The sequence below is a fragment of the Nelumbo nucifera genome, chromosome 4, assembly GCF_055504915.1.
Source record: "Nelumbo nucifera cultivar China Antique chromosome 4, China Antique-T2T, whole genome shotgun sequence".
NCBI lineage: Eukaryota > Viridiplantae > Streptophyta > Magnoliopsida > Proteales > Nelumbonaceae > Nelumbo > Nelumbo nucifera.
The window spans coordinates 13,046,831-13,059,997 of NC_142652.1; the positions used below are offsets into that span (position 1 = coordinate 13,046,831).

The 13,167-nt window shown below is 40.6% G+C and overlaps 1 protein-coding gene across 1 annotated transcript; it reads right to left on the minus strand.

The window, feature by feature from the left end:
* Positions 1-1,729: 1,729 nt before the first annotated feature.
* LOC104607948 (calmodulin-binding protein 60 A-like) lies at positions 1,730-7,483 on the minus strand. Its single transcript, XM_010273742.3, has 8 exons — positions 7,365-7,483; positions 7,080-7,226; positions 5,952-6,027; positions 5,100-5,152; positions 4,512-5,002; positions 3,595-3,755; positions 2,791-2,997; positions 1,730-2,709 (listed from the first exon to the last, which is right to left on the minus strand). Exons 2-8 carry the CDS (start codon positions 7,211-7,213, stop codon positions 2,017-2,019), a joined length of 1,815 nt encoding a protein of 604 aa, XP_010272044.1. The 5' UTR covers positions 7,214-7,226; positions 7,365-7,483; the 3' UTR covers positions 1,730-2,016.
* Positions 7,484-13,167: the final 5,684 nt, after the last annotated feature.

Below are 13,167 nucleotides of genomic sequence, written 5' to 3' on the forward strand. Positions count from 1 at the left end.
TGTTTATTATAATTACCTCTGCTGAACTTATATAGTTGCAAATAAACCCCTTTTGTTAGAACTCTCAAACAAAAGGCATGAAAATGTCCAAAATACCCATACAGTTACTTTTGACAAAAACATTTTTTTTTCATATTTCTTTCTTCATATCAACCACTACCCAAAGCTAAAGTATGGATTCGAGCCGAGCCAAGCTAAATACTTGGCTATTTGAGCTCGGCTCGCAAAAATAGTGTTAGGCTCGAGCTCGATTTGTGCTAGAGACTTGAGCTCGAACTCGGATTGGTTCAAAAGCTCGTAAGTTTGAGCTCGACTCAGCTCAAGTTCAACTACAAGTCAAGCTTTTTCTAAAAAATAAAAATTATACATATAAAAATATTTTTTATTTTACATACAAAAAATTAAGAATTATTTATTATATATAAATATTTATATGTAAATGTATGGATGTATATATATAATAAAAAATATTTATTATTATACTAGGCTTGATTAGGCTCGCAGACCTCATGAGCCAAGCTTCACTGGGCTCAAACTCAGCTCGATTAGCAAATGTGCCAATATATTGGGCTTGAGCTCGTGAAAAGCTCAACTTGTGGTCACCCCTACCAAAGCCTCTCCAATATCTTTGCCGAAATTGATTTGCTTTTCAAATTTTCCCTTCATATCAATCGTGCCAAGGTAAAACTATAACATTAAACTCTTTTTTTGTTGTTCATAAAATTTGTATTTTTTTTTTGTAAAAATCAACCCCAATAGTAACTGCGTGGATATTTTGGTATTTTTCATGCCTCTTATTAGAGGATTCTAATAGAGGGGATCTAATTACAACTATATCATAAAGTACAGCAGCACGACCAAGCATTAGGTTTAGACAAGTGTATTTGATATGATGATTAGATGACGGAATGTATATTTTCAGTGGAAGTGTTACAAAAGAATTATTAGATTAGATCTAGCCAAGCATTAGGTTTTAAATTATACGCAATTTAGTTTTTGATTTATGGCCATATGAGATTTCTGGAGGTAGACGTAGACATGTTCGACACTTATGAGTACCTGAATACTTAGACTCGTGCTAGAAGATTACACTGGTTGCACAGACTTGCAGTTGAAGTGGGTTATCTTTACCGTTGTTGCTAAGTACTTATTTCATTCGTAGTGTACTTCCTCAAATATGTCCAATGCTTCTGAATTCTCTGTGGATCAGTGGCTATTTCTAAATACTTCAATAAAAAATTCTTTCAGCAATAGGACTATTTTGTCCACCTTGTTGATAGTTTTATATTTTATTTTCCACCTAAATTTAATATTTTATATTTGTCCTTAGTAAATGAATTGAACTGGGAATTGATCCCGACTATTTGGGTTCAGTTGCACAAATCTTGTCCCTCCCTCCATTATTATGCTCTATCAAGAGTAATTTTTTTGAAGTTTGAAGTATTGGTATATTGGCTAAAACAAATTAAATGGAAGAAAAGATTTGTCAACCACCCACAAGAACTTTTTTTTTTATTATTATTATTGATAAGAAATACACTGCGGTAATCATCTAAGCATGTTAATCATTGGAGTTTGGTCTAAGGCGATTTCTTAGTTGGGACCCATTCTGTGGAAGAGCCTCAACGTACTCCATTGCCATGTTCTTGAAGGAGGGTGGCTTTGTAGTAGTTCAGTAGATGTGCTCTTACTACGAGGGCACTTGGTGTTGCAACCTGCTAAGAGTAGAAAACAAAGAACAAGGAAATCAACCCTTGATTATGAGTGCAGGGATTCCATTCCTTGGTAAACCAAATGCACGGATCTCCCTTTGATATCGATCTACAAACAGTTATAAGAAATGAAGCATCCTATATGCTTCGGCAGCTTGCATTATTCTGTACAGAGCAACTGTATGTGTGTTTTGATATGACAAAAAGAAACTGTGTTGTCTTCTCTAATAAGTCTAACGAACAAGACAACGAAATCCTTTACCCACCAATCTACGTTCTATACAACTTAAAAAGCTTTGTAACTTTACAGCTGCACACAGAACTCGGTCGGAGAGCATCCATTACTTTGCATGTGTATTTTCTCCAAATCCTTTATTAAGCATATCTCTCCATCTCTAACCCGCCGACTCTTCCTTGAAGCCATAATCCTACGTATCGAGAATCTCCATCTCAGAAGGCTGTACAACATTGTCCATCGTGTGTTAGCTTTAACTGGTGGGCCAGCCTTGGTGAGGAAGCCACTGACAGCACTCTGTAAGTCGGCCTGTGGGTCCAAAATGAGGCTCTGAGATTGAAGAACATGATCTTGATCAAAATATTGCAGATGGTCTTCACCATAGAAGGCTGCCATGGACTCTGTGTCACTGATAAGGGGGGTTGTAACTTGGCTTGCAAAAGTGGTAGGATGGTCATATCTAAAATCCATGCTGTCTTCACCTTGCAAGCTGTAACTGTCCAAGCTCCTCATACCCCCAATGGATAAAATGGATGAAACAAGATCTGGAGATGTAGCATTTGCTTGGTCAAAACCAAATCCACCTGACTGATGAGAACCTAGGAACTTGCTACCAAACGAATTCTCCAAACCAGGTGAGCTTGAGGGAAAACAAACAGTGTTGGATAAGTGTGAAGAGTCACCATTAATAGACCCAGCTTCCAGAGGAGCTACTTCCTCCCAGTGTTCAAATGCAACTTTTACAAGTTTTTGTGCATCAACCTGTTAGAACAGTTCATCATAAAGTTAGAGGAGCTGCAGTAGCAGGAGGAAAAGCAACTCAGAGATGGAAAGAAACCATGCCTTTTCAGTTTCTGATAGATCGTCATTAGGAATATATTGCTGTTCAGAAAGGAGCCCCATAACTTGTCCTACAGTGTTGAAGACCACACCCACTCTCCGCTGAGCATCTAGAGGGTAATATACATACATTTGATTATCGAGTGTGCATGTCCGAGCATGTTCCACAGTGACTTCCCACATTTTAGCAGACATACCGCTGCCTAAAATCTGTAACCAAATATGGTTATAAATGCATGTAATTGCAAACATGAAAACCTTCAATTTAAACAGTTACAACTGCTGAAAATTGTTTAATGCAACTTTATAGATGCAGTATGAGATATCATTATAGGAGGGGAAATTATCTCAATACAAGAGGGCCATTTTCTGGAATTTATCAAAAACTTATCCAGGAGTTTTTTTGCTTTTTTTATTCAAAGAGTTATTTTCCCTTCAATTACATGATATGTCATCTTCAAAACTTCTGCCACAAATTTAGAACCAGGAATATCAATTCTTGTATTTTGTAAAAGTAGGTTAAACAATGAATTGAATCCTCCAATACCTTATTATTTTATAACACTACTCAAATGGACTCTAACATAAATGCAAAACTAGGTTATTTCTTTCAAAGTCAACAATTACAAGTTAGTGAAGAAAAAAGGCATATACTTTAGAATACAAATATGAAGCTGGTTTATAATGATAATAACTGACAATATCAATTTGATCAATTAAATAAAATATGGTATGTGGATAGTAAATTGAGTTTCAAGTGATAGATGTAATGCTAAAAGAATATGACAAGGGGCAGTAGATTATTACATTTCGGAGCCTTGAAGCATCTATACAGAGCAAGGTAAGGAAGTCCTTCACAGTATTGATATTTTCCCTCCGTAATCGCTTATGGAAAGCACCGTCTTTACCAATCTTTTCCAGACGCCATACTTCATCAAGAAGAGAGGGAGGGTAGTGCTTCTTGTACACTGCAAAAAGAAAAAAAAAAAAAACTAAATTAGTTTTCTTTTTTCCTTTTCTTTCCTGATATCCATGACATACCCCAATTTATATGTCAAGAAATGCACTTTTCTTTCTCTTAGCTGTCTATTTCTTAGCTGCATACATTTCTAAGGAGAAAGCTTTGCTACACGAACAGAGTAACAAAGCGATGCTCAAGCAGAAAGGAGCTTTTTTCCTCTCTCATAACACTGGCAGGCAGAGCAAGAAAACTTCATGTGGCAGAGTAGTCGGAGTAAGAAGAATCTACTAAAGTGCCAAGTTTCAGCCTAAAACCCCCTTCCCCCCAAAATATTTAGGTTGGTCATCTTAAACAGTTTCTAGTTTTGATAAATGAAACTTTTCTTTCTCAATCTGTTCCTTCTTGCCATGATAATTTGAAAATGAAAATGGGTATAGGGTTGGTTTCTTTTTCTTATTTTAAAACGCAACAGTTCTTAGTGGATTTTAGTTTGTTTCCATAGACATGGTTCCTACAGAATTTTTCATTCTCAATTTTGATATATAAATGCTACTCATTTCATCAGTCTTCTTATGGTGGTTGACAACTCATATGAGAGTTCTAGGCCAGTTTGGCTGAAAAACCCAATGGATTAGTTCCCACTAGCCTTGGAATAAATCCCCCCTTCACAGCCCCCCTTCACATAACTAGTTTATTCGCAAGAGATTTTGACGACATGAAACCTTAATATGCTTAGAGAAAAGAATATTAAAAAAATACTCACATTCCCCACGATGATCCTTGACCATAAATGCTTCTGTCTTAGCTTCTCTTATTCTAATTCCATCATTGCCATCCACAACTCTTGCCCCTAACCTGAACTTACGACTCCTTGTCCAGCTTGAATTATCTGTAAAAACCAGATCGCTTACAATGCCAATGCCTTCATTAAGATTTAGAAAGGCATCTCCTGTAAGAAGTGGTCTCTTGCCTTCCCTTTCCCTAACAATGTTATTGTTAAAATCTTCAACTGTCCAATTGTCTTCTTCATCGCCTTCAAAATCTCCCTCAAGAACCACTATTTCCACCTTTGCCAAAGATTCAAGACCTGAATCAACAACTTGCCCTGTCAGGCCATCAACTAAAGCTACCTTTATGGCAGAACATTCATCTCCTTCAATTCTTGTTCCAGTGAAAACTGGAAGGGAAAGCTTAGTTGTAAATTGTAGTTGTAGGCTTCTTGTTGTAGATGGATATACCTGTTTGCTGCAATTTCTGTATAACAAATAAAAAGATAATCATCAACCATGCAATTATCCATTTGAAGGGGTTAGAAATTAAATACTACTGTCAATGTAAAATTAGTTCTTACTGCTTAATGCTGGCCAGATGTTTTCTTAATGCCACCTCAACTTCTTCTTTTACCTGAATATTCCAACAACATATCAACAAACCATCTTGTAGTATTTTTTTTATCATCAAACCATCTTGTAGTATTTACCAATGGCTTCACAAAAATAATCAAGGCATGGAAGAGTATATCCTAATAAAGTATAATTTCATTAGACAAAAAAAAGGGCAATTACCCCTAGACATAAATCAGCAACTATACAGTGAGAAGCTGTACAGAAAACTAAGAGGTATTGCAAACAGAAAGCAAATGACATCCCTCCTAATAAAACAATATTTTAACTCATAAATTTTCCCTAGTAATGGCAGGTCAGTGATTTTTAGACAATAATATTTCTTTAGGTGCAACCAAAAAATGGACAAAAAAACAATGCCAAATGCATGATAGTCCAAAAAAGAAGAAAGCTACTGAACTTGAACCAAGGCAAATGTTATTGAAAACTGCAAAGTAGATAAATGAGTCCCAATTATATGATAGTTGCATAATGATTTAATGATACAAATTAGTCCCAAATTAGATCTCCGAATGATATTCTAGAACCAATAAACATGCACCAAGCATCTGTAGCAACAAAGTAGCCAAGGCCAAAACTTGGGAAAAGATAATGTGGAGACAGCCCTAGAATCAGATAGGATTGTCATGACACATAAAACTAGGAATTACTTGTAAGGTTCTGGTAGCATCAAAATCACAGAGAAATGGAATGTCAAACTTCGAATCTTCATTCAGTACCTTAAAGCGAAAATGTAGCAACTATTTTAATATTACTAAAGACAAATTATTTGACAAAGTAGAAAGGATTGATGCACTTACAACTTTACGGATCAAGGGCTCCAAAGTAGAAAGGATTGTCTGAATGGCTTGCATCTTCACCACTTCCAATACCACACTAATGTCATAATAAGACATCAAAAAAGAAAAAAAAAAAAAAAAAACAGAGTTAGAATAATTAACAGAATAGCAGGTACAAGCAAAGTGAAAGACAATAAGTCGATAACTAAGAATCAAGGTTAAGACTTGGAAAGTGGAAACTAGAAGTAAGCCGGTTATCGTTATATGATGACTGATTGGTTTTATATTTTTTCTTTTTGATAAGTAGATTGGTTTTATATTATTTCACATTTTTCCTTTTCCCTAATTGAAGACAAGAAAAATGTTTAATGGTTCTTAATTTCTTACTCCTCACATGCAAAATTCAAAGAATTCCTTTTCCCCATATCATTAGACCAGTACAAAGCTCTATCTTCCTCGACAATTTCTCCAATAAAAAAGCTATGCCATTTTCCCTGCTGGAAATTGTGTTTCGTTCTTTCCGAGTTCCAAAACAAATTGTTATGTTTCCTCGGTGATACGCTAATCCACCATAACAATGGATTCCCTACAATTATGATCCAATTGTAACCATCAATTCCTCCAAGCGGTGATCAAACTTCTTTTTTTTTTGTACAATTATTAATTTATTATCATCATTGTTCACTGTTCTCACCATCACCAATGAAACCGCTGTCCACATGCAGGCTGCAATTGAATAATTTTCAAAATTACATAGGCGAAATCTACTTAAGGAAATTAACCAAAACCAATTCCTCTTTTTGGCAACAAGCCTAGTTCTAAGTTGTAACTCGTATTTCATTTTCTTTTCTTTTCTTTCATTTCATGACAATAAGCAAAACTTCTGACGATAAAGAGCACAACTGCACAAACCAATCTATCTCTTTCTCTGTTGCTTCTCGCCACAAACTCAGAGAACTCACTTCGGTTTTCAAGAAGACAAAATATTTCATTATTTTCAAAAAAAAAAAAAAAGAAGGCAAAACCAATCTATATTTCTCAATTACAATGTAAACCCACTTAAATTTTCACAGACCTGAGCACACTTCAAGAACTGGTATCATCAGCAAGAGAAGAAAAAGGGAGGTGGAGGTGTTGAGATTTTCTCACCTTCTCAGGGCAGGAACCTTTCGGCGCTTCTCATCGGGTTTGTTGCCTCCCGACCCAACTTTTCCGTCTTCTGGCTGCCGCTTCTGCGACATACTTAAGGTTCGGGAGAAAAACAAGTAGATGTCGATGATCATCAACTACAAAGAACTAGCGAGGCAACCGATACTCAGAAGATGAATTTGGGGGTACAAATAAACGGTTAAATACAGCAGCAGTGAGCGAAGAAGACAGGAATAATAAATGATAATAATAACTAAATGTTTATAATTAGGTAAGTGCCAAAACCTGAATGTCTATCCATCACGCAGCTCGGTTCTGTGAGTGTGATCGCGGGGGGGGGCATACAAAGCGCGTATAATGCATGAAATGTCACATCAACACGCATATTCGGTCCCTCTCTTCTCTTGGCGGGTTTTGCATCACACAAGAGCTGAATGAGTTTTTCAAATCAATTGTGTATAACCAAGTCTTTATTATAACACGAATAGTCAATCTAATTGGTACACGCTGGTTCTATCGCCGTTCATTGGATGACTAAGTCAGCCTTTTTTAGAAGATTATCTATAAATAATAATAGTAGGTGTCAATGTCTATGTACTGGACCTGATTTCCCTTGGACTCAAGCCCAATACCTACGTCTCGAAAGGCCCAGATGAACGTTACAAACCCAAGTGCTACAAATTTCGATCCACTATTTGGCCCAAATTCGTGATCAATGGTAGGTTAGAGAGCAAACCGGTTTTCCTGCCCACTAATTTTGGGGACCCTAATGTGACACGCCATCTAAGTGTCTTCATGTGTTTTGGTTGGGTTATGAATATTCAATATTTTGATGTATTATTTTATCATTTTCCCAAAAGTTTAAAGTACTCTTTGAGGGGAGGTAGGTAGTGGAGTGAGTCATTAACGTGTAAAGGTTAAGCACGAGATCCCCTCGACACTAAATTGTGTGCTTGTGCTTGCCACCAATTTATGTAATACAAAGAGTATTTTGTCTAATTTGTGCGCATTTGTTGTTGTTTTGTTGCTTTCTTATTGGCTTCATAGGCTTACTCGTCGACTAACGAGTGCCACACGGGGCCCCAACACATAGTCCCGTGACAGTTGGTATCAGAGCTTCGTTGACACTAGCGATTGTCAAGCCCAACGAGCCCCTATCATGCCCTACAACAACACCAGCCCGATGAATAAGCGAGATATGCTAGAGGAGATCCAGGAAGGGATCTCACGGGTTTATGATGAGGACGAGTCTAGAGGTAGCTCTCCCAAGGACAAAGGCGCCAATTCAAAGCCTAGCAAGCGTGACAAGTCGGTTGACAAGCTTGCTACCATGGACAAGCGCATCATGCGCTGTGAAGTAGTGGTTGGTGAAACTCATGATCGTGTGGACGAGCTTCAACTCAACCTTGAGACTGTGGCAACAGTTGTTGGAAGATTGGAGGACCAGTCTGTTGATAACTCCAATGGCTAGGCAACCCACTAGAAGACTTGGTGAAGTGCCTACAGACCCAGCTCGACGACTTGAAGGGCGAAGTGACCCTTTTGAAGAGACTGATGGCTAGTACAACTAGTGCCCTTGCTGCTCCAGCCCCTCCAAAGATCAAAGTCCGCGAGCCTATCCCATATGCAAGAACCTGAGATGCCCGGGAACTTGACAATTTCCTGTGGCAAATGGAACAATACTTCATCGCCGTCGAACTTGTTGAGGAGGCGGCCAAGGTGCGTATTGTTGTTATGTATCTTATTGATGTTGCTATGTTATGGTGGTGCAGGAGATGTGCCAATGTGGAGCGAGGATTATGCTCCATTGATACCTGGTCCGTGTTCAAGAGTGAGATAAAGCGCCAGTTCTATCCAGAGAACGTGGAGTACCAAGCCCGTCGGAAGCTCAAGAACCTAATGCACATGGGCTCATTGCACGAGTACGTGAAGGAGTTCTCCGCACTATTGCTCGAGATCACGGACATTTCAGACAAGGATTTGCTCTTCAACTTTATGGACGACCTGCAACAATGGGCCGAGCTTTAACTCCAACGACGATGTATGAAGGACCTCACCACAGCCATGGCTGTTGCTGAACAATTGGTAGACAACAGGCAACCAAGAAAGGGTGGCCCTAAATCCAACTCATATTAGGGCTAAGGGAAGACAGGAGGTGATAAGAAACCTTACTATGGGCCCAAGGGAGACTCCGGGCCAAGTAAATCCAACACTTTCAAGTTCTACAAGAAACCTGAGGGGGACTTTGGCTACAAGGGTGGCCAATTTGGGAAGATGACACCTCCCTCACCATGCTTCATCTGTGAGGGAAAACTTTGGACCAAGGATTGTCCTAGTCGGAGGAAACTCATGCCTTGCTTTCAAAGCTTAGTGATGATGAGCACAACGAGGAGGAGAAATAATCAGAGGAGACAAGAATGGGGGCTCTACAAAGACTCAATACAATGAAGAAGAAGGTGAACCCGCAAGAAGCACCAAAGTTCAAGCCGAAGGGACTGATGTATATAGATATCCGCTTGAATGGTAAACCCACAAGGTGTAGCTCGTATGGTGCTTCTTGCACCATACAAGCCGAAGGGACTGATGTATATAGATATCCGCTTGGATGGTAGAAGGCTGTGAACTCTAATGCCAAGCCCATACAAGGTGTAGCTCGTGGGATGGTCTTGCAACTTGGTGACTGGGAAGGGAAGATAGACATCTCGGTCATGCCCATGGATGATTTTCAAGTTGTTCTTGGCATGGAATTCTTAACTCAAGTAAAGGCGGTGCCCATGCCCTTCCTCAATTCAATGTGCATATTCGAAGATCAGGCTCCTTACATGGTTCCAGTTGTGCCAGAGACCAAGTCCACCCCCAAGATGCTCTCAGTATTGAAACTTAAAGATGGAGTGCGGAAAGGAGAAACCACTTACTTAGCCACATTGGTGGACTCCGACCTGCCTAGCCAACCAAGCAGGCATATCCCGCCAGCAGTTACAACAGTGCTAGAAAAATTCAAGTATGTCATGCCTCCCACATTGCCAAAGAAGCTTCCCCCAATGAGAGAAGTTGATCACAAGATTGAGTTGGAGCCTGGAACCAAACCACCGGCACGCCCACCATGTAAAATGTCTCCTCCTGAGCTGGCTGAGCTCCGAAAGCAGTTGAGTGAGTTGTTGGATGCTAGGTTGATTCAGCCTTCTAAGGCCCCTTTTGGAGCACCGGTCCTATTTCAGAAGAAACATGATGGATCTCTTCGGCTCTATATTGACTACCGATCCCTCAATAAGCTCACCATCAAGAACAAGTACCCCATACCTTTGGTGGCCGACCTCTTTGACCAGCTCAGCCAGGCCAAGTACTTCACCAATCTAGACCTGAGGTCGGGGTACTATCAAGCGTGTATAGCCGAAGGTGGTGAACACAAAACAGCTTGTGTTACCCGATATGGGTCCTTTGAGTTTCTTGTCATGCTCTTTGGGCTCACTAATGCTCCAGCCACCTTTTGTACATTGATGAATAGGATATTTCATCCCTACCTGGACCAATTTGTTGTTGTGTATATTGACGATATTGTAATTTATAGTAGAACCTTGGAGGAACATGTTGACCACCTCTGTACTGTTTTCCAGGTTTTGTGAGACAAGAACCTGTTTGTTAAGAAGGAGAAATGCTCTTTCGCCACAGGAGAGGTGGCCTTCCTCGGCCATGTGATTCGAGCAGGCACAATCAGCATGGATCCAACTAAAGTCAAGGCCATTCAGGATTGGGCACCTCCCACCAGGGTCACCGAGCTTTGCTCCTTCCTTGGCCTCGTGAACTACTATCAAAGATTCATCTCTGTATTCTCGGCATGAGCCACTGCCCTCACCAACTTACTGAAGAATAATAGCACTTGGACCTAGAATGAAGTTTGTCGAACAACTTTTGATGATTTGAAGAGAGCTGTCTCAGTAGAATCTGTCCTCGGCTTGCCAGACCCTAGAAAGCCCTATGAGCTACACACAGATGCTTCTAACTTTGCCATTGGTGGGGTCTTGATGCAAGAAGGGCATCCCATCGCCTATGAGAGCCGCAAATTGAATGACACAGAGAGGAGGTACATTGTGCAAGAGTAGGAGATGATTGCCATTGTCCATTGCCTCCGCACATGGCGATACTACCTGCTTGGCTCCAAGTTCGTGGTCAAGATTGACAACATAGCTACTAGTTACTTTCAGTCACTGAAGAAGTTGAGCCCTAAGCAAGCTCGATGGCAAGATTTCTTAGCGGAGTTTGACATGACTCTAGAGTACAAGCCAGGGCTGATGAACAGGGTTGCTGATGCACTTAGCAGGAAGGCAAAGCTTGCAGCCTTATCCACAGGTGAAGGTCCCTCTAGAAGCCAAATCAGATTGGACCCCATTGAGCGCATCAAGGAAGGACTCCAGAAGGACCCCATTGCTCAGAGTTTATTGGCAGTGACTCGTGAAGGGAATACTAGGCGATTTTGGGTTGATGAAGGCCTTCTTTTGACAAAGGGAAGGCGAATGTTTGTACCGAGAGTTGAAGTCTTGAGGAAGACTCTCCTACGTGAATGTCATGACAGCTTATGGGCATGACACCCTGGGTGGCAGTGTACCTTGGCCCTTCTACAACATGCCTACTATTGGCCTCGCATGGAGGAAGATGTTCGGGAATATACAAGGACATGCTTGATTTGCCAGCAAGACAAGCCTGAGCGCGCCAAGCCACTTGGACTCCTACAACCTCTTCCAACACCCTCACAACCTTGGGAGAGTGTTTCCATGGACTTCATCAGCGGTCTTCCAAAGGTGGGGGACTATGCATCCATTGTTGTTGTTGTTAATAGATTTTCCAAGTATGCCACTTTCATCCCAGCACCAAAGCACCTCTCAGCTGAAGACACGGCATATATTTTCTTCAAGCATGTTGTGAAGTATTGGGGAGTCCCATAGAACATTGTTAGTGATCAGGATCCCCAATTTACTAGTGCTTTCTGGACAGAGCTATTCAAGCTTCTTGGTTCAAACTTGAACTTATCCAACAACAGCCATCCAGAGTTAGATGGGTAGACAGAGCGAATGAACTCCCTCCTTGAAGAGTAACTCCGCCATTTTGTATCAGCTACACAGAAGAATTGGGTTCAATTGCTAGACATTACACAGTTCTCCATCAACACGCAGAAGAGCTCCTCCACCAATCAGAGTCCTTTTGAAGTTGTCACCGGCCAACTACCAAGATGTCCGCACAGCATCGTCAACGACCATCGAGGAAGAAGCCCTTGAGCCTTCACTTTCACCAGGGAATGGAAAGAATGCCTTGACCTTACCTCACTAGAGAAATCCTCCAAAAGAATGAAGAAATGGGCCGATTTGGGTAGACGATCCGAGAACTTCCAAGTAGGTGACATGGCCTTAGTAAAACTCCATACCCATTGCCTTAGGTTTTTTCGAAGAGTACACCCCGGGCTTGTGAGAAAATATGAGGGACCCTGTGAAATCCTAGCCAAAGTAGGTGCATCAACCTATAGACTCAAACTACCCCTTGGCTAAAAGTTCACCCCGTCTTTTATGTAAGCCAACTTAAACCCTACCATGCTGACACCCAAGATACCTCCCGAAACCAAAGCCAACATGCACATCCAACTTACCAACCACCCAAGAACCGATCCCGTGACTCCATCCTCAACCATAGGTTGTCCCAATCCTCCCAAACATCAGAATGAGAGTACCTAGTGAAATGGAAGGGACTTGTAGAAGAAGTCACTTGGGAGCTTGCTGAAGACCTCCTTTCGTTCGCAGTGAAATTGGACAAGTACCTGAGGAAGAATCTTCGAGGACAAAGATTGAATTGAGTGGGGGAGACTGTGACGGATCAGCCACCATCATCACAATCAAGCATGCCATCAGTACGCCATCCAAGTGTCTTCATGTGTCTTGGGTTGGGTCATTGTACTCTTTTTGTAAAGGGGGGGGGGGGGGGGGTATGCCAATGGCAATTATATAAATAGTAGTATGAATATTCAGTATTTTGATGTATCACTCTATCACTTTCCCAAAAGCTTAACGTACTCTTTGAGGGGAGGTAGGTAATCGAGTGAATC

Coding starts and splice junctions, on each gene's coding strand:
- LOC104607948 (XM_010273742.3), bottom strand. CDS start 7,213: ATGATCATCGACATCTACTTGTTTTTCTCCCGAACCTTAAGTATGTCG. Junction 5,003..5,099: donor CATCTGGCCAGCATTAAGCA/GTAAGAACTAAT, acceptor TTTGTTATACAG/AAATTGCAGCAAACAGGTAT. Junction 3,756..4,511: donor CAAGGATCATCGTGGGGAAT/GTGAGTATTTTT, acceptor TTCTTTTTGCAG/TGTACAAGAAGCACTACCCT.